The sequence below is a fragment of the Perissodus microlepis genome, chromosome 9, assembly GCF_051167445.1.
Source record: "Perissodus microlepis isolate ML-2025 ecotype Zambia chromosome 9, ASM5116744v1, whole genome shotgun sequence".
NCBI classification, from domain to species: domain Eukaryota; kingdom Metazoa; phylum Chordata; class Actinopteri; order Cichliformes; family Cichlidae; genus Perissodus; species Perissodus microlepis.
The window spans coordinates 3,792,688-3,817,952 of record NC_140469.1 but is presented as its reverse complement, the minus strand read 5'-3'; the positions used below and the strand labels follow the sequence as shown (position 1 = coordinate 3,817,952).

The 25,265-nt window shown below is 41.1% G+C and overlaps 1 protein-coding gene across 3 annotated transcripts in view; it reads right to left on the bottom strand.

Annotated features, from left to right (window-relative positions):
- Positions 1-25,265, bottom strand: part of hecw1a (HECT, C2 and WW domain containing E3 ubiquitin protein ligase 1a) — a 103,149-nt gene that overhangs the window by 20,361 nt on the left and 57,523 nt on the right. For 2 of the 3 annotated variants that reach the window (XM_084938751.1, XM_084938750.1), the window contains 9 exons: positions 20,192-20,334; positions 19,774-19,874; positions 16,457-17,418; positions 15,407-15,977; positions 10,085-10,183; positions 2,674-2,827; positions 1,658-1,761; positions 1,006-1,112; positions 582-767 (listed from right to left, as the gene is read on the bottom strand). In XM_084938751.1, coding sequence (XP_084794877.1) covers positions 582-767; positions 1,006-1,112; positions 1,658-1,761; positions 2,674-2,827; positions 10,085-10,183; positions 15,407-15,977; positions 16,457-17,418; positions 19,774-19,874; positions 20,192-20,334 — 2,427 coding nt within the window. The remainder of the gene's footprint in view (positions 1-581; positions 768-1,005; positions 1,113-1,657; positions 1,762-2,673; positions 2,828-10,084; positions 10,184-15,406; positions 15,978-16,456; positions 17,419-19,773; positions 19,875-20,191; positions 20,335-25,265) is intronic. The other variant, XM_084938752.1, reaches the window with a different exon arrangement.

The window sequence follows — 25,265 nt, the reverse complement described above, 5'->3', positions numbered from 1 at the left end:
GTTGATGTCTTCAAAGCTATTTCGGTGTGTCAGAGAAGTCAAACAGATAAATCTGCTACTATACTGAATTTAAATGGGGTCATGCTGGCAATTATATGCAGTCTGAAAACTGAAAACCTGTTTCTGTCTAAATACATAGAAATTCCCATGAGCCCTTACTTACTGTTCATATTTCATGCCTTAACAGTGCGGTCCAGGTCAACTTTGACCAGGGCCAAGAGTTTCCTCAAAATAAGTGTCTTTATCAAATTTTCTACTATTGAAATATTTAGAAAGTGTACATTTCTTATTTGGCATTAATAAATGGATCAGTAATACTCATTTAAAAAGAAAAGAACACCCTAGAACTGTTGGGATTCATTATATAACCACGTAAGTATAACAACTGTTAAATGCCATCCTCGGTCTATATCATAAAATAAATTCACATAACCACCATGTGGTGGAAACAGACAGTGCTTATGAAGGTCCTCTCAGCTCCATGACATATCGCTTCACTAACATTTCCAAGCACAAGGACTTGCTGACTATCAGGCACTGACATTTGCTGAAAGGGCATTCATGTGGGCGAGTTGTCCTACCTTGCCCTGGGGGTCTGTTTTGATTTCCCAACCCCTTGGCAGCTCCAGCTGACTATCTGCAAACTTGTTGAGGAAGACCACAAGGTCCCTGTTATGTTGGTAGCGCTCAAAGTTTCTGGCATCACGGCGCACCTTCAGGATCATGTGCTTTACACAGCTGCTGCTGGTGAACATCCGGTACGCTGCCTATGGTCACAAATTATAGTCACCAAAAAAGTATCGAGCGTGGGACTCTTAATAAACCCGTTAAACTACTTAATACTACAGTATTTCACCCTGGATAATAACAGTACTGTGATATACTGCAGGAACATGTGTGATGCAGCAAGATATCCATATCAGTGAAAAAGCCCAACAAAGGGCTCCTGGTTCAATAAACATATAATATGTGCTTGTATGTATCTTTTTGTATGTTTATACTCACATAGTTGCTGTGCAACACAGTAAAAAATTCTGGGTGTGTGATGAACTTGACAGCAGGAGACTGGAGGAGATGGCTGATCTTCTGTTGATTGACAGGGGAGGCGGGGCCTGCAAACAGGCAACAGGCCATTTAGGAAGCTTATATAATGAAATCTTTACTATTTATTACTGTTTTGTAAACCAACCCATGCAGTTTGATGTACATTAAAGTGCAACTGCTACAGCTTTTTTTTCATCATTTAAGACAATCAGGTAATTTCAGCATCCCAACTATACAAGAGCGAATTATAAACCATGTTCATGTAAAATATTAGAGGGTTTACAGGAATATGATGTTAAATTGTTAGTGTGTCAGATGGACGCGGAGGACAAGCTGAATAGGTGGTATTTTCAAACTGTTGCTAACACAACATGATTTTTGACTGTGATGTCATGTACTCTGCCAATGCATACATATAGCATCACTCCACAACATTTAAAGCATTGCTTTAGAAAACAGAACCTGCAGTAACACTTACACATAGGCAGGACCTTCACAATTACACAACATAATCCAGCACACATCAGGACACTTGTCTTTCATGCGTAATGACGGTCGTATTAAAAGGCGCAGGCCGTGTGAGTGTAAAGCATGAGAGGGCTCAGTGCTGTACCTGTCTGAGTGGAGTCAGGATCAGTTTCAGTACTGCTGCTCCGCTCAGTCCTCTGACTCCCTCCACTCTCTTCTGTGGCCATAGTCCTCTGTATGTTCTGGTACCTGCATAATAAACGACAGCCAGGAATCTGAGACCCTTTCAAAAGTATACATTTCTGTCTCATGTCACATCATATTTACTACTTCATGTTTTCAATCCCTTTTCCAGACACCAGATGTCACCCTGACTCCACATTAGTTTATCTTACTGCACAGGCTCAGACTATTGAGTGCTACCTCACCTTTCTGTTCAAACTGGTGGTTTGGCTGCAATTTGTACTTTACATAGATAGTTTCAGCTACACTATATTTCCACTTCTAATTTGTACATTATTATATTTTTATTACAAATATTTTAGATATATCTGACTAATGTACTTACAAAATAAAGATCTGACACAGAAAAACACATTTACTTCTGTCAAAAAATTTATAAACTATGTTTATAAATTATGACATGGATAAAGACTAAAAATCCAATTGATTAAGAAATGTATGTATTCTGGTCATTTTAATCTAATTACTATACTATAAAATACATTTCATTCAGAAGATACCAAGTCTCTCTTCTCTTCCACACTTCATTCATAATCCTTCCATGTTTTATGGAAGTAAAGCAAACATAGTTACTGGCAGGACGAAGGTCCATTATAACCTGCGACCCAGATTCACTGATCTCTGTGCTAGCCCACACCAGCTGATCACTCAACTGATCCACTTCCCTCCCTTTTCTCTTCATACACTAACTGTGCATCTGCAAGCCTCTTTGCAACCCGTCTGGACTCCAGATCCTCCATCCATGCTAACTTAATAATGAGGCATTCTTACTGCTTGCTGCATAGCAGGCGGAGGTACCAGAGCAATACCACCGAATATAAATCACTGCAGTTAAGAAATGTATCTTATTTTGACTGGTCTAGACAGAACTGCTGCAGTCTTACACTTGGAGTTTACTCTGCGTGTTCCTATTCTGACCTTCTGTTGAGCTGCTCCATCTGATGTGTGGACCCTGAGCGAGGTATGCCATGGTTACATTTGGTAGCATGGCTCGGCCTCTGCCAGGTTGTGGTCCGGTTGACATGGTCCACGTAGAAAACTCTGCCATGGCTGTCAATCCGAGCTTCCCAGTCTGTGGTGACAGAGGGCAGTTTATTACATAAAGTTATTGGCGGAAGCACAGCTCCAACGGAGTGTCCACACATGAAGCAATTCACAGTGACAGGGCGACCAGGCACCATAGAAAGCCAATGACATTCTGCGACTTCAAGCAACGGCAGGCAAAATAACTGCTGGCAAAGCAAAGAGGGCAGATCTTGAGCTGAATTTCAACACAAGCGATTGAAGTGACTGCCAGAGAGAGCAAAGGATACTGTTGATTGACATATGATATGGTGATAAATATGTCAGTGTTACCTAGGCAACCAGACTGGAAATGTCTTCTAGTGGCAAAAAAAACAAAGAAGTAACAGAAATCCAGCTGCTGTGTTTACTTATTTTTGCAGGTTTAATTTAATAAACTACAGCTACAGTTTGAAATGTACATGCATTCATGGATGCCAAACTTTGGCTGCTAATTTTAGGGCACACTAATTTTGATAATTAGTGTGACCTGCTCTCTTTTCAAAGCTCAATAATTGTACCAAGCACATTCTTAAGAATTTGTTACACAAATTCAAATTTATTTTTGATATTTTGAGATAAACACTTGGTGAAAATGAAGGTTCCAGAATGGTGTTATCAAAGCCAAGGTCATAAAATGTAATCATTAGTTAGCAACAATTACCATGCTTGTGACCATAATTGACAACAGCTGGTACCTTCTACTCTACAACAGCTAAAAGGTGTGTTTGAGGGCACTTGTAGGACTGACAAGCACACAGTAAAGTAAAACATAGCAGAAACTCTGTGCAGTTCTGGGATTGAGTGCTGGAGATTTAAACAAGCCAGCAGTGTCTCTCAAAGAAATTTTAAGAACTGCAGATTCCAAAATCATCGGAGCTAACAGGTATACAAGTTACTGGGAGGTGCAGCAACTTCAGAGAACCAAATGGTCAGAAACAACCAGGAAACCGCCATGACACAGGAACGAAACTGCCTGAACAACCAGTGTCATGGAAACAAAGATATTATTATCATTATTGATGGAGATGGTTCCAGTAAGAAACCTTACATCCAAATACAGCACACTGACAATTTGAATAAAACCTCCAGCTGACCACATAGACAAAGGAAAATCCTTCTGGAAGAAATTTTTAATCTATGATGAGATTAAAAGTATTTCGGGGTCTTGTTCACGAGTGACTGTAGTAGGGAGCGGGAGATCAACAGACGGAATGGTGCTGGGGCTGCAGTGATGCAGACGCTGCACCGGTCTGTTGTGGTGAAGAGAGAGCTGAGTGTAAAAGCGAAGCTCTCAATTTACCGGTCGATCTACGCCCCTCCCCTCACCTATGGTCACGATGTGTGGGTAGTGAGTGAAAGAACGAGATTGCGGATCGGCAGAAATGAGCTTCCTCTGAAGGGTGGCTGGCCTCTCCCTTAGAGATAGGGTGAGAAATTCAGCCATCCAGGAGGGGCTCAGAGTAGAGCCGCTGCTCCTCCACATCGAATGGAGCCAGTTGAGCTGGTTCGGGCATCTGACAAGGATTCCTCCTGGGTGAGTGTTCCGGGCATGTCCCACCAGGAGGAGGCCCCGGGGCAGACCCAGGACACGCTGGACAGATTATATCTCTTGGCTGGCCTGGGAACGTCTTGGTGTTCCCCCGACAAGCTGGAGGAGGTGGCCAGAGGGAGGTCTGGGCTTGTCTGCTTAGTCTACTGACCCCGCGACCCGGCCCAGATAGGCGGAAGAAGATGGATGGATGGATGGATGGATAGATGAGACAAATGTTGAGTGGTTTAGTTGCCAGAGGTTTGTCTGGAGGAGTAAAGGTAAGGCTTTCAATCCTAAGAAAACTGCCAGCTGGTGCAATAAATATAAAATGAATCAAACAAAAAAAAACATTCAAATAAATAAGCCAAACCCTTGACAGCCATGCCCAAGATGAGTAAGGTGTAATGGTGTGAGGTCCTTTCTGACATGACAAATGACAGATGATGAGATAGCAAATGTCTTCAGTTTGTTATATATAAATATTAAATGCTATTTCCACACATAGTTCTAACTATATCAAAGGCAAACTTTATTAAGCACTCAGTAGTACTTTTAGGACTACAAGAAACTACTACTACCCAACTTCTAGTCCATATTACCTGAAAGATGATTCCATTAAAACCAAACACATGTAGAGAAGAGGTTCAGTTCTGAGTGAGGCTTTGGAGTAAACACCAGCTATTAGAATCAACCTGTCAATCAAAGCTGTCATACCTCAAAGTCTTAACAACATTCAAATGAATGAGTTAAAAAAAACACAGCTTGTAGGAAGAGGAACACTCGAAATATAGATTTTGGTATTTTGTAAGAACCATGTTTATTTTTGCTTTAAAAGTGGGCATTTTAACACAGAGGTTTATGTGGACTCACTTGCCTTTGAAGCCAACCTTAAGTGGCAATTACAGAAACTGCATCTTTGGGCAGTTCTAGGTTTGCTTCATTTTTTTTTGCCCTGGAGCCTGCTGCTTGTTGTTAAATGTAGCTATCCGGTCGTTAAGTGATGACGTGACGAATCCTACTTCCGGGCCTAAAGTACTCTGCATTTAATATGGCTTTTGTGTTGTTAACATGTTTAATGTTATGTATTTTCTTCTATTTAATCTCAAAAAGCTCCTAAAACAGTCAGTGATCACTGTTGACCTCCCTCGGCTTTTATTACCGCTAATCATTTACTTAAGCTCAGTTTTTAAAACCTTAGGATGTAACTACAGCCCAGCCCATGCAGCAGTATATTAATGACTAACCTCGTATTGTGGATGGATTATCTCAGTTGTTCTCCTGGCTGAAGTTTGGTCCTTTTACAGCATCCTGCCATGCAATTACATTTGTTCCTGACCACCGAGAACACTCACGTTAACTTTTATCGAGTGGAAAAAAAAGTTAGCTTGTTTATATTATGCTAACATAGCTGTGTCGCTAGCGGTCACGTAGCACATCATTATATACCAGCTAGCCAAACTTCAGTAACCCTACAAACGTCACTGCTGTTTAGTTTTCTGTCTTCATTTATGCTGGAAGTGATAACAGAGCTGTACGTTTTAATTTGTTTCCAAAACCCCGCAGTCAGGACATGCTATATTGTATTTAGATAGAAGCTAGCGAGCTAACTTTCTCTGAAAACCTTTTACTGTATTTTAATCTATCGACCTCCTGGACCTGCTGGGGTCTTTCTAACTGAATTTAACGACCTTCTGACATCGATCATTAAACTGGAGAAGGTTGTAATATTGGGAGACTTAAACCTTCATATTGATGACGCTTCCTGTAACACTGCTGCTGAGCTCATCACTATCACTGAGTCTTTTAACTTTAAGCAGCATGTTTCTGGCCCCACACATACAAAGGGCCACACTCTTGATCTTGTTTTCTCCCTGGGTTTAAATATACATGATGTATGTGTGGAAGATGTCCATGTGAGTGACCATAGTTGTATATTCTTTAATTTGTCATTTTACGTGGATCCTTCACCTCCTAAATTGATGATCCAAAGGCGGATTATAAACCAGGATGCTGCTAGAAGGTTTTCTGCCATGTTTGTCCCTCGCATGGCTCAAAATGATATGGATTCACTTATTTTGTCTTTTAACAATCAATGTAACTCTATTTTAGATACGGTGGCACCTCTGAAACTAAATGTTGTCCATTCTTCAAATTTCTGTCCTTGGATAAATGAAAGTATTCGAAATTTTAGGAGATATTGTCGCAAATTAGAACGTTTATGGAAGGCTTCCAAGCTTGAGGTCCATAGGGTACATCTCAAGGAATCAATTTTCTCACTTAACGACATGATAAAAAATGCCAGAACGGAATATTTTGCTAATCTAATAGCTTCAAAAAAGAAAAATCCCAGAGTATTGTTTGATACAATTAAAAACATTGTCTCTCCTGATATTCCTCATGTACCAGTCTATACTAAATCTGATTGTAATGACTTTTTAAACTATTTTGTTAATAAGGTCGCTGCTGTCAGGTCTAATATTTCTCCATCATCCTCTCAGTATCACACTGACACGTTGCTTACCTCTGATACCTGGTCCTCTTTTACTCCTGCTACCTTACAGGACATCAGTGCTCTGCTTGGTCGAATGAAACTGACTTCAAGCCACCTTGATGTACTTCCTCCATCATTTTTCATTAGTGTGTTTGATTCTATTGGCCCCTGTATTCTGGAAATAATTAATACTTCTCTTTATACTGGCTCAGTTCCCAGCTATTTTAAACAAGCTATTGTTGAACCAATATTAAAGAAACCACATGTGGACCCATCTCGTCCAAGCAGTTACAGGCCAATATCAAAATTACCATTGGTGTCAAAGATCTTGGAAAAAACAGTTGCAGAACAACTTAACAACTTTTTGGAAAAGAACAATGTTCTGGACATTTTCCAGTCTGGTTTCCGCAAATTGCACTCCACTGAAACCGCTTTGCTTAAAGTGTCTAATGACATTCTGATGGCAGCAGACTCTGGAGAGTACACTGTTCTGGTTATGTTGGATCTCAGCTCTGCTTTTGATACTGTTGATCACAGCATCATGATAAATAGGCTGAAAGACTTGTTTGGGATTACTGGTGTTGTTTTAAAATGGTTTATGTCGTATCTATCTGAGAGATCCTTTACTGTCTGTATAAATCATGTGCTGTCGGAAACATCAGTTCTGCCTTCTGGGGTACCTCAAGGATCTGTTTTAGGTCCTATTCTCTTTTTGCTGTATATACTCCCTCTAGGCCACATTATCAGACGTTACAATAATATTTCTTATCATCTCTATGCTGATGACATTCAGTTGTACTGTTCTTTCAAAGCTTCTGAGTTGTATAAATTGTCTTGTTTAAATAATTGTCTGTCAGAAATCAAACAATGGTTAAATGACAATTTCCTTCAGTTAAATGCAGATAAAACAGAAACTTTGATTATTGCACCTGATCACATGCTCTCAGAAATTAGGCAGCATATCAGTTTTTTAGACCCTTCATTTCAGTCGAGTCTCAGAAACTTAGGTGTTATATTTGACAGTTCAATGTCTCTTGAGAAACACTCTAAACAACTTGTCCGGAACTGTTTTTATCATCTAAGAAACATTTCAAAACTCAGACTACTGGTGTCAAAGGCAGAACTTGAGATGATTATTCATGCTTTTATCTCTTCTCGTTTGGATTATTGTAACGGTCTTTTTACGTGTCTCAAGAAATCAGCTCTGGATCGCCTTCAGTCTGTACAGAATGCAGCGGCAAGACTTTTAACTGGTACAAACAAGAGGTCACACATTACTCCAGTTTTGGCTTCTCTTCATTGGTTGCCTGTAAATTTTAGGGTTCATTTTAAAATTTTAGTTGTAACTTTTAGAGCTCTGCACGGTGAAGCTCCCCAGTATATCTCTGACCTGCTGAAACCTCATGCTTCATCCCGAGCACTTAGGTCTTCAAGTCAGAGGCTACTGGTGGTCCCACGTACTAGGTTTAAAACACGTGGGGATCGGGCTTTTCAGGCACTGGCACCTAGGCTGTGGAACTCTCTGCCGTTGTCTTTACGCTGTCTAGACTCTACTGACTCCTTTAAAAAGCAGCTGAAGACATTTTTATACAAACGGGCTTTTAATTAATTTTAACTTGTATGTCTGATCTTATTGTAAAGCACTTTGTGATTTTTATCTGTGAAATGTGCTATATAAATAAATTTTACTTTACTTACTTACTTACTTACTAACTTCCTGCTAACTTCTAACTCCGTTAAATGTCATAAATTCCGTTTTCATGGATGGCTGGATGTTAAACTCAATCGTTACACCTGGTAGAGCAGAACGCTGATCATTTTATTAAAGATGAAAAATTTAGACAGTTTTTCAACTCTCAGTAATGCCATAGTGATCGTTTGATATATGGACCTGCAGCAGAGTTTAGGCCCAGACACGGCTAGTGACGTCAGACTTAACGACCGGATAGACAGCAGTATCAGTCTTGTAGTGCCACATCCGGGATTTGTTTAGCCCTTTAATAGCGATAATGTGAACGTGTCGGACTAGTACCACTGCAGCTTTCCTCAGCTCTGTCTAACTGCTTTGGGAGTAGGAGGAAGATGAAGAATGCTCCCAAAGGACAAAAAAAACCTGTGTTGTTTTTCATGACTGCTCTGCCTGCCCACGCGCACAAACACTCTTGAGCAGCCTTTATTAGCTGTCCTGACTGTGTTTAGGGAATTAGTATCTCTAATCTAGTTTAACCGTCTCGTTCTATTCTGGGCTCTAGGTGGTCTGGATCAGATTTTAGTGATCTAATAATCACTCACCTGTTCTCTTCAAAAGAAAAGATATATTATAAACATAGTACTTGACTGTATGTGTTGTAAGACCACTACATCCAGCCTGTCTGCAGAAAGCTTCTTGAATCCACATACTAAACATCAAGAAGGAATTAATATTGAAACTAGAGTGTGGCTTTTATGAATTACAAAATAAAATACTTTTAACTCATGGTCATGTCTGATTTTCAAAGATAAAAGATTCTGTGAGCTCTGTGAGCAGTGCACAGATGAGCAGGACGTCATGACAACTGATTGGAAGTCAACTGTGGTCCAAAAAGAGTCTACAGCACTGGAAAAACCAGTGGCGCAAATTGCAAATTTGACATTATTATAGTCCTCAGGAAAACATTCCCAAACAATCCTTATTACTAATTACTCCTCACATTTTTATGTAGGCTTTCAGTTCACTCCATATTTACATGCTGCTTTTTTCTGGCTTGTAGGGATATTTATCAGACCAAGCAGAATGGATGGATGAATGAAACAAAAAAGTTTTGTGATGCTGTAAGCACAAAAACATTACAATTGGAAAAAACTCAGCAGCAGTTTCTCTTTTACAAATACAGTACTTTTACAGTACTGTGTGAGAAAAATGGTTCTTGCAGGGGAAACAGTGATTGGGGACTCTCAGTGATGATGTAATGGCTCGGTTGACTTTAGGCTTTCTGACAGCCTATCAGTATAGGCCAGCGAGCCATCCAACAATCCTACTCAGAGTAAATCTCCAACCATGTACCATGAAGCAGAGAGCAGTATGAAGCTGTATGTTCAAAGCTCGATGAGTACGTAAGGAGAGACGAGACAATGATAAGAAACACAGAGGAGAAGGAATGTATTTGGAAAGCAAATAAATGTGGCGGCATGCACACACAGCACAAACACTCAGAGTGTTAGCATGAGACTCCAGAGTAAGACTGGGAGCTGTTGGTTCTTACTTGGAGGTAAGGCTTGGTCAGTGGCAGCAGGAAAATGGTTTAGGTCATGGCTGGGTCGCAGGACTGGAAGATGGCCAACAGGAGGGGAGAAGCTTGAGCCTACAGGACATTAGAGAAACAGCACGGGGTGAATTACCATAGGGCCAAGGATATTCTGTACCAACTATAAGACTGGGAATAAGCTGGACTTTGCCCACATAGATGTGGAATCCCCATGTGTTGTTAGTTAGATATGTGAACACTGAGGTTGTAGACAGACATGCCCAATGTTTCATATATAGATGTCATAGAGTTAATGACATGTAATGTTAGCATACATTTGGCTAATGCTACTGTAACTGTTTATCAAATCAATAAGGTTTAAGAAAAATCAGTGAGAGCTGAAATACCAATGTGTCATTTTACCAATGAAAGGTTAAAAAATAATATTTATTCTCAACAATTTTAATAATCAATTCATTTTGCTTTTGAATTAGAACATTTCCTGTTGTTAAATTTGAGAACCTGATACTTGTCTTTATCTTGCTAGTTTTACATTAGCTTAATATACAGTTGGGGTCATAAAGGTGCTTATACCGATGAGCATGAATGTCATGTTAATTTTGGGTTTTAATAATAGGAAGGTGAAATGACTGTACAGCATAGGTCTTTAGCAACTCAAGAATTAAGTGTAAATAAATCTGTACAAGTTGCATCTCAAAACAAGCTCCTGGAATAATTCTCACTGGATATTTGACCATTCGTCTTGGCAGAATTGATACTGTTTATTTAAATTGGTTTCTTGCCTGGCATGAACTGAGCACAAATTTTCAAATGTTATGAGTATTGGTCAGTAAATGCTGTCAAATAAATCCTTTTGCTGGCAAAGAGAAACTACCAACTGTAGTCTGTCACTAAGGAGATCTAGGAGGTTTAGTTAAAAGACACGTTAGAACCTTCAGCCACACTTATTAAAAGATTTGAGTGTATCTACATATTTGAGCCTTTGTGTTAACCATTGGCCTTGTGTGGACTGAAGAAAATCCTAAATAAATGTAAACTTTTATACCCAATTTTTCTTTGTGATTAAAGGTGTATGCTTACAGTCATTACACCCTAGAAAAAGTTCCAAGACATCAGTGTCCCAAATTACCATGACATTCATGTTGCGTTTATGTCAACTTCTGAGATTATAATCTAAATCATTTTTATTTATAATGAAATTGGTAGACAAGAGTATCTAAAAAATGAAAATATTTCTTGGAACATTTTTCATGCCCTGCAGACACATAAACAAATCATGCCCATCTGCCAACCACATTCCTTTAATCTCTTTTTGAACTACTCTACCACCAGCATCAATAACAAGAGCTAGAAGTTAGTCTTTCTGCTAATTGCCCCACCAACAATAAACGCTGTCTCCATTTACATATATATATAGTTACTGTTACTTGCAGACTGTTTTGAAATAGTCTCTAACAGCTTTTCCATCAGCTAGTAAAATGGTAAAATGGTGACTGAGTATGTGGTCTGGATGAAGGAAAATGTGTGTTAATGCGAAGTGCAAACAGACATAGCATGCTTTGAGATGGGATTGTGATAGGATTAGCTGGAGTCAGCCTGACTGAAATGTAATCCATAAAATGCTATCACATTAATGAGGAAGCTTTCCTTCCACTAAAAAAGAAACATTTATCACCTAGGCAGAAGCACAGATGCAGCAGGCATCAAATGTCTTTAACATGAGTACACACTGGCTGTACATACATTGCAAAACACAGAAACATCACTGTTGTGGTAGGACTGTGACGGAAGGCCATAATATGCATCACTGTGTGTAACTTGTTAATTGAGATTTGCCGCATTAATGCAGTTATGGCATTAACGTCACTTTAACGAGATTAATGCTGACAGCACTAATATATATACATTAAAAAAGAGAGGTGAGATGATTTAAGGCTTCAGTGCTTGGGCTTTAGGGTGGAGATGGCCAATGTATATCATTACCTCTTGTAAAATATAGTTGGAAGGCAAAGCTGGACCGATCACCTTTGCCATAAAGGTTCTCATAGGCTGAGATTATAGAAAGCTCCAGTTACAGGCTATAAGGTTTCTATAGTGGAAAAGCAGATTTTAATAGCGAAGCTAGTCCAAAGTTCCAAAAGCACACAAGTTAAAGTAAACCAGGACAATCCGAAACAACATTCTGGCAACTTCAATTAATGAGTAATCAAATCGAGCAGTTCAATAAAGACAGAGGTCTGGCATTTCTTCCTGCTGATGTTCATGCTGGTAGATGGCAGTAAAGTTTTAATCATGGAAATTCACCACAGAGGTGACTAGCATTACAGAAGTGAGTGAGCACATATGAAGTAATGTTTATAATTGCTTCACAAATCTCAACAAATACCACAAAACACAAACTTTTTGTGCAGTTTGAAACACAATACGCTTGGGAGTTAAAGGTACAGAGGCTGGATTTCCCAGAAGTTAAAGTGTGCCAAGGACAGTAATCAGTGATCACATGTAAGAGAGAGAGAACGAAATTTTCAAAGTTAAGGACTGGCATAGTTAAAATTGTTTTTCAAATCTTTAAAAATATGAAAAAACAAATTTAAGTAATATAATTTTGTGTTATTGAAAGGTTAAATGAGAGTACATGACAGTTTAATGTAGTTTATTGCCAGTTAAAAGTATTAGTTTGAAGTGTGGTAATAAAGTTAACAGTAATGTACTACAATGGCCTTGTCAAAGCAGCCTGTGGTGTTCATGGTCAATGTTAAATCAAGGGTAGCAGACATAAATTTGAATTCAAGCTGATCTGTTTGGTTAAATGTTATAGAATTCAGTTAAACCCACAAAGACCAGTAAACCTAAGAGCAGCAGCAGCACAGTTCAGCTTATCCCCATATGTAAGGAAAATAAATCTGCTGGAGCTTACAATGCAGATTTTATGTCTTATTTCAAAGTTGTTGTTTTTCCCCCATTCTGTACTGCTACACTGGATATTAGTGTTCCTCCACCTGCCAAATTCCATTTTAACCCCTGTATAGGCTTGCAGTGTTCCTCTCCATCACATCCAGTTTCAAAATATCAACATATTTTACAATAACATGGCATCACAAACTACCAGGGGATACTACAGTGGCGACTTCAATCTTTTATGTGGTCCTATGGTTCAATGACCCAACAATCCATGATGGGGACCTTGCAGGTAAAACTAACATTGGCCCTGCATGGGCTAAACCACAGAGGATTCCCTCGCAGGAATTCAAAAGGGTAAAACTGCTGTGGGAGCCACATGGGCTAGCCTACAAGGGGTCCACATGGTTTTTGAAGCTGGACTGCCTCCAATTGGGGCCAAAACGGGACACCTGTGGGTTTGCTTTGCCCACACAGCCCCACAGTTCACCCACAGATAGCTGCTGTGGACGTGCAGGGGCATGATTGTTGTGGATGTGGTTATTCTAAAAGTGTGATAGAAAGTAAGAGCCTGTGAATGACACATGGTTCATTTACTCACCTGCCTGTCCTTTTCCAAAGAGTTACCAAGGACAACTGTCCAGATGGTTCGGGGTAACAAACCATCTGTTATAACAGGTAAGCAGTCCAACACACACCCACAAGGCCAACACAAACTCCAACAACTTGGTCCAAGAATAAATGGCAAATGGACTTATGTTTAAATATTGCTTGTCTGCCCAATTTAAGCACTCAAATCACAAATACTACATGCCTCATTCATCCAGTCACACACACAATGAATGCTCTATCCTAAGCTGCCCGACACCTTGGCATGCAGACCGAAGGAGCTAGGGATCAAACCTTATGATTAGCTAGTTACAGTCACTCTAATAGAGGCAACCGAGGAAACTCCACTCTTGTCACAGCACTACTCATTCACTTTCTTGTTTATTTGGTCTTCTGCTCAGTTTCCATCATGCTAGCGGAGGCTGAACACCCACACACAAAATCTTCCCATATATGTTTTTGTAGATCATTCACACAAACTCGACACAGCACCCACACTTGACAGAAATTCAGATCTGGATGGAGAAACCCATGGTTTCATCAAGCTCTGAAAATTGCATAAATAACCAATTACTGGTCCAAGTCTTAAAAACCCAAACACACTTAAAGGTTTCCCATAATCACACAACCAAATTAAATATCAGAGAAGTGATAAAAGCAGATTCAAGCCAAGAGCATTCAAATCCAAAATGGGGGGAAAAAACAATCTTTGTGTGCAAGAATATAATCGTAACAAGCAGAAAGAAGAAAACTATACAGCTATCAAACTCTGCAGAGGGTTTGAAAACATTTTACATTTTAGTAAAAGGAAGTCTTACAGGGTTCTGCAAAACAGTGTGTGTATCCAGCTTTCACTCTCTACAGGCAACATCATGTAAAAAATACAAATATACAAAAATGACCAACATAGTAAAAAAAAATCCAGTCAAACACGGTCAGTAAGTTTATACTTAAATATATACGTTTACAGCTTATACTTAAATAATTTGTCACTTCAGAATTTTCCTTTCTGAGAAAGTAAAGTGAGGGCCATTAACAAGCAGAACCTGAATCTTCCAGAAGGTAAACAGAAGCATTCTGTGAAAACCTGGTAGATAAAAAGTTACATTAAATTGGCTAAAACGAATATTAGTAGGAACATGTATTCATTTGGGCTTCACTTGAACATTGAGGCACCCCTCCATGAAAACAACTCCCCCCAATGACAGCTATGACCCCCAGAAGAACAATGCTTCAAGAACATGACACGGCTGAACCTAAGCTGCTGAGCTGACTGAACCTCTGCACACGAGCCTGAGCAAGCACAATCCACAGAGACCCATCTCAACACTCACAGATCTCAAATGATTCTCTCCATCATTCCACACACTCAACAGGACATCCCCTGGATTTCCACTTCCCCATATGTCAGAGCATTTTTGGAGCCATGGGAGGGACCCACACACCAGTGTTAGAACAGCTAAAAGTCATCGTACTGACTAAAGAAGGAGAAGAATCATAAAAAACATCTAGTTGAGTGTCTTGGAAATTAATCATTGTGGGTTCAATTTCATTCTAGAAATGGCCAAACAACAAAAAAGAAAGTCAATTTTCTCCTCATGCCAGACAAGGAGACAAGAAAGCTTTAGAGAAGCGTGAGCTAGCGTGTTTGTCTCTATAAGAATAGGCCAACATAGTAGGCATTGGGGGAAAAGCTTCACTTTATATATGGCCGGTAAGGTAACTTCCTGCGAAGCTGAATGTGTTGCTTGCCTAGTGTTCTAGTCTAATTTGAAAGCTGGAGCTGATAGAGTTATTCTGAGACAATCTCACCGATGCTGTTCTGATCACTGGGCCCCGCTACAGCTGGATCCCCCTGCTCTCCGCTCCTGGTCTCCTTCCATCTGCCCGTCCTCCTCTCTGCCCCGCCTTGCTCTTGTCCGTCAGGGCCGTGATTGCCATCAGGTACTGACTCAAAGGCGCTCTCCTCATCTTCCTCTTCCTGGGAGGAGAACACAGTGCTGCTGGAGAGCCGGTTACTCTCCACCGAAGACAGGCGGGTGTGGCTGCAAAACCGCCCCCTCCCCTCATAGCCGGAGTTGCTGTAGCATGATGTGCTGTAACAGGAGGTGCTGTAGCACGAAGTGCTGTAGCAGGAGGTGTCACAAAACTCGCACTCGCTTTCACCTGGAGCTCTGTGGGCGCTGCCGCCAGCCCTCCTTCCTCCTCCATTGCTGGAATCCCCCTCCTCGCTTTCTGGACAGGAAGGAGAGATCCTCCTGACTGCTGTGTGGCCTCCTCCAAATCCTTCACCTTCCAGAAGTTGATTCAGCTCAGAGAGGCGCTCAATGGAGAGGCTGCGGGGCAGCGAGCGCCGACAGCAGGGGCCCGGACACCCCAGAACCTGCACGAGTTTAAAGACACAGATCTTTTATTACTATTCAGCAGAGGTGAATCAGAGTGAATGAGTGGGTCAGCCCTTCAGTATGTTAAAGTGCAGAATGAGAACAGGATTTATGCTGCCACAGCTTTCTAAAATAAATCTGCTCATGCATCGTGTGAGCAATCCCAGCACATCAGCTGATCTCAGTGCTACCGGGCAATTCCCTGTCTCATAAACAGCACGCTATTCAAATTCAGTTCAAACAATTTAATTTGGATCATTTTGGTTTATAGCTAACACTAAACCAAAGAGACAGTATGAGCACAGAAGATCGAGAAAAGCTAGCTTACATGCTATATATGCTAAACAGGTGTACTGCCAACACTTCTTGGGGGAACTCCAGCTTAAGAAGCTCCACTGCATACACCACATAGTAAGAATGACTCCACAACATCTTCTGTTTGTTAGCAAGTGTCTAACCAGCCCATTACTGCCCCTACCTGAGAGGGTGACTGTGATGTATCCTCTTCTTCATCATCCTCCTGCCCCTCCTGCTCTTTGGAGGTTTTATGTGTTGGTGATGTGGTGTTTATCTCCAGAGTGCTGTCTGTATTCACTCCTTCCCCACTTTGCTCTTCCTCCTGGCTGGGCGGTCTGTGCTGGGCCGAGGGAAGACTGTGAAGGAGGTGGTGAATCCGGATGTAGTGGGATCGTGGCGTCTCAGGCTCGCCACAGGCCGAGGCAATCACCGTCTCCAGCTCTGACACCGGGAGGGAGCAGGGGCGGGTTTTCCGGCGTGAATGAGCATTGGAGTTGTAGTTCGACAAGAGAGACTGGCAGGAGCAGGGGGCACAGCTTCTTTCCCCTCCCTCTCCAACCTCCTGCGGGGTCCCTTCAGCTGGGCCTACAGGAGCCTCCTGGGGTGCAGTGTTTTCCTCGGGGGGAGCCTCCACAGCAGTGGCCTCATCGTGAGTCATTTCTGCTACGGCACAGTCAGAGTGTGGCTCTGACTGTGCTTCATCCACAGCCTCTCTTCCTTCTGCTGTAACCTCCTCCTCGGCTTGGGCTGCAGTCTCCTCTCCCTGCTCCACCTCTCCTTTCTCCTGCTGCCCCTCCTCTCCTCCCTCCTGCTGCTGCTCAGCAGATTCTCCCTCCGCCTGCTCCACCTGAGGCTCAGGAGTCAAGGGTTCCTCTCTCACCGTGGTCTCCTCTTCCACACTTCCTTGCTCCTCCTGTGACGTCGCTTCACCCTGCTCCTTCTCAGCGGGTTGGACCTCCTTGGGTGCGGAGGCTGCTTCAGGTAAAGTCTCAGGGTCAGGAGGAGCATCCAAGGGAAGATCAGGCATGTCAGGGCCCACACTCAGTGTGTCATCATCGGGAGCATCAGCAGCATGGTTGACATCTGCTGCGTGTCCACCCTCAGGACAGGCCGCCTCTATGACTAAGGAAACCTCCTCATCGTCTAAGAAAGAAAGGTACACGCTTTCATCACTGTTTCATAAGTTTCATTTTCAAGTTGCTGCCTTCAAACTGAGCTTTGTCTTCAGTTCCGGTGTGCAGTTAAGTGAAATTTAAGTGAAATCACTAATTTTTCAGAGAAATATTGGGTGTGTGGCCTCTGATACAGAGCAAAGATTTACCTGCTAATTAGAGACTAAACTTTGAGCTGCTGGTGCCTTTTGCAGTATTTTTTACTGAATCATCTGACAAATAACATGACAGACTGTGCGGTACAGCTCCCGCATGAACAGTGTGTGTCTGTGTGATTCAACCATATGGTGTGTGGATGTCCATGGATGCAGTATGTTAACCAAGCTTGCTATCATTAACTTTAATTTAGCACTCAACCTTCTCCAAATGTAGTGGTCAAAAGAGTAAAAAAAGGACTGAGTAACATGATGGGAGCTATTCTCTTTAACAGTCAGTTTATGGAACTAACACAGCGCCCTCTACAGTAACGGCAACGACCTGGAGACACAGTGATAAATGTCAAACAGGTGCCATTCCCTTGAAAGGAGGGAGAGAGCAGTTATTTTTACCCAGTGTGATCTGAAAAAAATCAACACATCATACATACGTTAAAGATAATGACTGTTCTGTACTTGCATGTAAAATCACTGCTTGCACAGAAAGTTTGAAGCAACAAAGTGTCTTGTACTTTTTTCTTTTCCAAAGTGTCCAGCTTCCCCGATCAATTGTTATGCTTAATGTTTTTTAACCTCCTAGAACCTGGCGTCCACATATGAATAGGGATGGGTACCGGTATCCGGTGCCATAACGGTAGTAACCAGACCGAAAAGCAGCGCACATTTCGGTGCTTTATTTCTGTGCTTTTTTTTCCTGAGCTGTAATACACTTTAGATTCTAGCCAATCATTTTACGTTTCCAAGGATAGTAGGCAGGTCCAGGTACGTACGTTCTTTTAGAGCAGAGCTACAGATTAAAAATGCACAAGGCGAAGCGGTCAAAAGTCTGGCTGTACTTCACAGCAAAATATGCAAACTCAGCAGCCTGCAACAAGTGCTTTAAGGTGATACTGTGATACTGTCAAAGGAGGTAACACCTCGAATCTGATGAAACACCTGCCGACGCATAGCGTTTTTTTAAAAGCCGAGAAATGCGCCGTATTTGATAGCTTGCTGCGAGACCTCACACCGAGCGCATCTACTGCGGGTGTGGTGCCTGTTATCGGACCCGGAGTTAGCAACATCCCCCAAGAACCCGAAGAGGAGAGTCCTGGCCCCTAGCCCTGCCAGTGTAGCAGAAATGATGATGGATGATGATGGCAGTAGCAGCTGTTCTTCTTTGGGTGAGTAGCTTAATGTTGTTCGTGTGTAATTTACGTTGAGTAGGCTAACCACGTTATTACATTAATGCATGTAAGGTGAACTAGCAAACATCATCATAGCTACATGCGGCTGTCTTCTTGTTTAATGGCAGATACTCCCTTCACCCTGGCCAAAAAGGCTAAAATGACCAAAGAAAAAGTGGAAAACAGCTAAACATGAGAGGTTTTTAGACAAAGTTTGTGTTTTTTTCCATTGTTTAAGCACTGCTTCCAGCCAAGAGTGATGCCATATATGCCCCATAGCTGCAGAAAAGGCTAACATTGTTATCTTTTTACAAAAAAACAGCTGAACATGAGAGGTTTTTGGACCAATTTTGTGTTCTCCATTCTTTAAGCACCGGTTTGAGCACCGTTTAAGCACCGGCACCGTTTCAAAAGTACCGGTTTGGCACCGGTATCGGATAAAACCTAAACGATACCCATCCCTACATATGAAGACATCACATTTTGGGTTATTTAGACCAAAATACTCAATTTTGCTCTACAAGGGCCTGATATCTACTTATAAGGACATTATGCTGCTACTGTTCTATTGAATTGTTTTAAACAAATATCCTCATCTGGTAATTGTTTGTTTTTATATTCATCAGGACCCAATCAGCCCAAATATCAAAGAGAAATTAAAAATGCATGTCTGTAACTGAAGGGTCACCACACATAGTTCAAAAGTTGCTATAGTACGGTTAAACCATCATTTAGTTAGCCAACAACCGCCTGAGTGGAACATTTGATGGATGTTACTTTAACATTAACCGCCGGTATAAGTTCCATTTGAAGGCAGCAACTGGGTACAATGGTTGTGCCATTACATTAGTAGCAGTTTAAAATCTTATATTATAAAATGTATTATAGAGATAAAATAAATCTTGCAGCATATCCAAGTCCTTTTCAGTCTCTTACATAATCTACAGCTACTAATTCAAGGTAAACTGTCCATACTACTACTACATAGCATTAAGCCTGGTGTACCTGGGTGAATGGAGGAGGTCAGCTCAAAGCGGAACTGCAGCTGGCCACAGACATGATCTGTAGGCAACCTGCGACCTAAGGAATAACTTACTACTCGATCCCTGGGGACAACACAGAGACAGACGACAGTTAGAAAGGGTATGTAAATGAGAGAGAAGGGAGAAACTCGGTAAAAACATACAGTAAAAAAAAAAAAGTAAAAATAACATAGTAGCTAAAATCAGACTGTTACATGGCTTTTAAAGCAGCTATAACCACCCACATCATTTACCTCACGGACAGCCTGTGTGGGCCAGTTTATGTAGGAGAACTTTTACAGCTCTACAGATTGAACCATTGAGCACAAGCAAACCCCTGAGCTGATGACAGCCATGCTGCATTTATTTAAACAGGGAAAATCCTCATAAATGTGTTTTACCCAATGGCATGTTTTTCCAGCAGTCTCTGGACCGGGACCGAGAGCTTCCCCAGGAAACGCTTGATGATTGGTCTGCTCTTGGCAAACTTATCCTTCACCTCAATCTCCAGGACATCAGTGGGTAGGGACACAAAGTTAAACCTCTGGAGAAACAACAGAGGACAGAGCAATTTCTTTAATAAGTGTGTTTTGTTGGATGTGTGATATGTAACACAGGCGATCATTTACAGCATTCAGTGTTTAAAGCACTAACAGGCAACGTGAATTACTATAAAACTTAAAAAAAGGGAAAAAAAAGCAGGCAAAAAACTCGATCATCCAAATTTGGCATACAAGAATATATTATTAAATGAGATGCCAGAAATGTCCATATTCTGTAGACTGACTTGGGTCTGAGTGTTGAATCTAAACCAGCACTGTTTTGTGCTTAAATGTGCCAATTCTTTAATTCTTTGCTCGCACTAACTCAAACTGCCCTAATCCATACACCTAAAACCAACACATATCTGGCAACCCTTGAAGAGACCAGACCAGAGTCAGTGCCAGCACATCAATCCTCATGACTCACCAAGATAACTGTGAAAACATGTTGGGTTTTTATATTTGCTATTCAAACATAGCATGAGGCAAAGTAAAGTAAATGGAGTGCCTGCAGAATGAAGGGTATGAGCAGAACACCAACAACCGTATACATACCCCCAACGTATATCATTTATGCATGTGACACAACAGCAACAACTTCATTATTTATTCATAAAATACAATGTGCGTTCTGCCACATTTCACACAGGCGAGACTTATTCAAACTAAAATCACTTTTTGCATTTGTAATTAAATATTATAGTTATTGGAATTAAGCAATACAGCCATCGTTATGGTTCCACAACTACTATACTAAGAAACTATGATTACATTTTGATATTGTTAGAATAAACTAATGAATGAAATGAACTAACGGTGGTATTAAAGTGTTTCTACTTGTATGCTATTTTAAGTTCTCCCCAGGTTACTAAAAACGACTTATCTCAAATGAATGCTGGAGATGTGATTGCTAGAGTTCAAATTTCTGCAAATATGTGGGAGGGTTAAAGTGCTCCCTCTTCAGCAGATAATCATTAAAAGAAACTCTGCACATACAGTAAGGCTCAGGAATCACAACCATGTAACTCGTCCTGGATTAAAACATTTCCTGGTAGCTTAGCGTGCCTAATTTGGGGTTTATTTTTCTTCCTCAGTGTTATTTGTACTTTATTTATTTGATAGAATCCAATTCCCTGTCTCCCATCTTTCTCTTTTGGGGTTCTGATGACTGTCCAAGCTTCTTGTACAGTTCTTCAGAGCTTGGAACTGTCCAAATCCTCCAAAGCTTTTTATTCACTCTTACCAAGATAGATTTTAGAGGGAAATACTGATTGCAGCTTAAAGCTCTTTGAGACAAGCTTCAGAATTTCTGGCACCAAAAACGTTAAATGCTTAAATTAGTACTGGCACAAACCTGTTAGTTGGTTTTTATCAAAAAACAAAACAACAACAACAACAACAACAACAAACCCATGATGGGACTTCCCTTCTGCATTTATACATTTTATTCAAATGTCAATACAAAGACCTCTTTTCCTTGTCTCTGTCTTCACCTGCATTTCAGAGTTGTTGTAAATCCTGTCTTATGTCCGCGTCTTCATTTAAGGTTAACACTCCTTGAAATTATTATGGTGGGGAAGTAATGGGCATCAACAGGCACATTAAAACCACCAGCCTAATATTGTCCTGAGGCTTTGCCCTGTTGGGGAATGCACATAGGACCTCTGGGTGATCACAGTGGTGTCTGGCACTGGGGCTTTATCATTTGGATGCTGTGGAATGGGACATCCATGGATCAGCCTTGTTCTGATGATATACTTCATCAGGATCTGGGTGTTTTGAAGATGAGGCAGATGATCTTTGTTGAGTCCCTCAAGCAATTCATAAGCAGTTATTGCAGTGTGGAAAGTGCATTGTGTACCTAGGGCCTGTCATTGCAAAGAGAATGGTCTTAGTCTAATACTAAGGAATTAGGGCTGGGCTATATCACACTGTTCACGGTAATACCGGTATAACGTTGGGCAATGACAAGAAAATGAAATATCGCAATAGAATATGGGTAAAACGCGCATGCGCAGTGCCTTTGTTTTCATACGCACATGGTGGAAAAAGCATGGCGGTGACACAGAATGAGAAGGGCGAAAGCGGATCGTTGAATGAAACGGATGAACCAGAATTAGTTTGTAAAAATGCTGCAACTTCAGTGGTGTGGAACTGGTTTAGCTTTCGTCCCTCAGATACACAACAAAGCACTATTTTTGGTAGAGCATGCTAGCGGGCCGTCGTTATTACCGTGTTGTTTGGAAAATACGGCACACTTAAAATCAATCCTTTGATTTTTCTGAAAATCGACAGTGCCCCTTATAATCCCGTGTGCCTTATGTATGAACTCTGGTTGTGTTTACTGACCTCGAAACGATTTTATGTGCACGGCGCTCGAAAATCTGTCAAATATTGTAGTACAACTTTGCTAAGCTGCGAAGCCAGCTGCTGCAGTGAGGGACTTCTGAATTAGGAAAACCTTCGTTTTTGCCAACAGCCCAATTCCATAGGTTCTTAATGTCAGTCTAAAGTATGGATTGCCCTGAAGCCGCCTCATCAAAGGGTATCAGAACATCAAAAGAAGATTCTGGTGATATACACAACAACTAAACCTGTCATTAAAAGTACCTTTCTTTTTTAAATTAAAGTTAAAGACTCCTTCTTTAACATAGAAGCAGTAACGGCGCAATCGTGGCTCAAGAGTTGAGATTTCGCCTTGTAATTGGAAGGTTGCCGGTTCGAGCCCCGGCTTGGACAGTCTCGGTCGTTGTGTCCTTGGGCAAGAGACTTCACCCACTGCCTACTGGTGGTAGTCAGAGGGCCCGGTGACGCCAGTGTCCGGCAGCCTCGCCTCTGTCAGTGCGCCCCAGGGTGGCTGTGGCTACAATGGAGCTGCCATCACCAGTGTGCGAATGGGTGGATGACTGGATGTGTAAAGCGCTTTGGGGTCCATAGGGACTAGTAAAGCGCTATACAAATACAGGCCATTTACACAACAATATTTCTTTGGATTCTGAAATGTTTGTGCTTAAGTAAGACCAGCACTGGCTTTAGTAATTATTTTAGCATTTACTGTCCCTACAGGTAATATTTCGACAAAATGTAACCCCAAGGTTAACTATCCTTAGCTATGTGTACTTTTCTGAGGGATAATTTAAATGTGACAGACGTGCAGGTTTTTAATTTAAAGGTCTTAACAAAAGTACAGCATGAAATATTTAGGAAATAAGCTATTTTTATACATATTTGGAGATTTTCAGAGGCTCAAAGGTTACAGACAATTGACTAACAAGTAGTTTCATAACCAGCTGTTCTATTCACACCCATCACAACAATTACTCAGTCTATAATCAAGTGATGCTTTCATGAAACACAGAGGCTTTACAACAAATGGCGAACACTGTTTATGCTCAAGAGGAGGAAGGGCAAATTAGACTTTGCTTTGGTTTGCTGGATTTCCTTTGCAAACTTTGCATTTCTGATCAGTTTTGGAGCATCCAGAAAAGGGCAGGCTTTTTTAGGTATATGTTAGCAAAGAAATGCTCTCTTTAATGGCCTTTAAGTCATTCACATGATCTTAACAACCACAGCATGCTTTTAAGTCACTGAAGTCAAAACTAGCAGCAAACAAGGGTGTGTTTCTTTGGAGCGTGCTGGCAGAACATGTCAAGAAAGGAAATAACACTTGCTGATGTCCATGGACTCTACACGTTAGCCAGTCCTTGACTCCAAAAGATTTTCATACAAGCATTAAAACCAGCCCTTAATGAAAAATGATAAAACTATTACCTACGAAAAAAGTTAATTTCACTGTTTAAATAGCATAAATAAACATTTTACTTTTTATTTACTGTTTAACATTTATTTACAAGGTCATTTACGTTCTGAGACTACAGGATACGATGTAGGAACAGTAGTTTTTGCTCAGTGCTGTGTTCTTGTAAAGTACCATCCATATACACTTATTCACGAATTCAAAATCCTGCTTCTCACATACAAGGTCTTAAATAATCAGGCCCCATCTTATCTTAATGACCTTGTAGTACCATATCACCCTATTAGAGCACTTCGCTCTCGCTCTGCAGGCTTACTTGTTGTTCCTAGAGTATTTAAAAGTAGAATGGGAGGCAGAGCCTTCAGTTTTCAGGCCCCTCTTCTGTGGAACCAGCTTCCAGGAGACAGACACTATCTCTACTTTCAAGATTAGGCTTAAAACTTTCCTTTTTGCTAAAGCATATAGTTAGGGCTGGACCAGGTGACCCTGAATCCTCCCTTAGTTATGCTGCAATAGACGTAGGCTGCCGGGGATTCCCATGATGCGTTGAGTTTTTCCTTTCCAGTCACCTTTCTCACTCAGTATGTGTTTAAAAGACCTCTCTGCACTGAATCATATCTGTTATTAACCTCTGTCTCTCTTCCGCAGCATGTCTTTATCCTGTCTTCCTTCTCTCACCCCAACCGGTCGCAGCAGATGGCCCCGCCCCTCCCTGAGCCTGGTTCTGCCGGAGGTTTCTTCCTGTTAAAAGAGAGTTTTTCCTTCCCACTGTCGCCAAAGTGCTTGCTCATAGGGGGTCATATGATTGTTGGGTTTTTCTCTGTATCTATGAAGCGCCTTGAGGCGACTTTTGTTGTGATTTGGCGCTATATAAATAAAATTGAAAATTTTATTGAATTCTCCCTCTTCTCTCTCAGCAGCAGATTTTACATTTTTTGGGTTTTCCTTCTCTTAATATCTTAGCCAAGTCTCCGTATATCCATGTGTGTTTAGGTGATTGGAAGCTCCAGGCTAGAACTTCCTTTTTCCTGCAAGTCCAGTTGGACATGATGAAATGAAACCTGAAGGGGTGACACTAAAGTTTGATTGGATTAGTGTGTGTGTGTGTGTGTGCGTGTGTTGTGGCTGCTACATTACATTCTATCTGCTTTACTCTGCTACCCTTGCCAGTGTCTC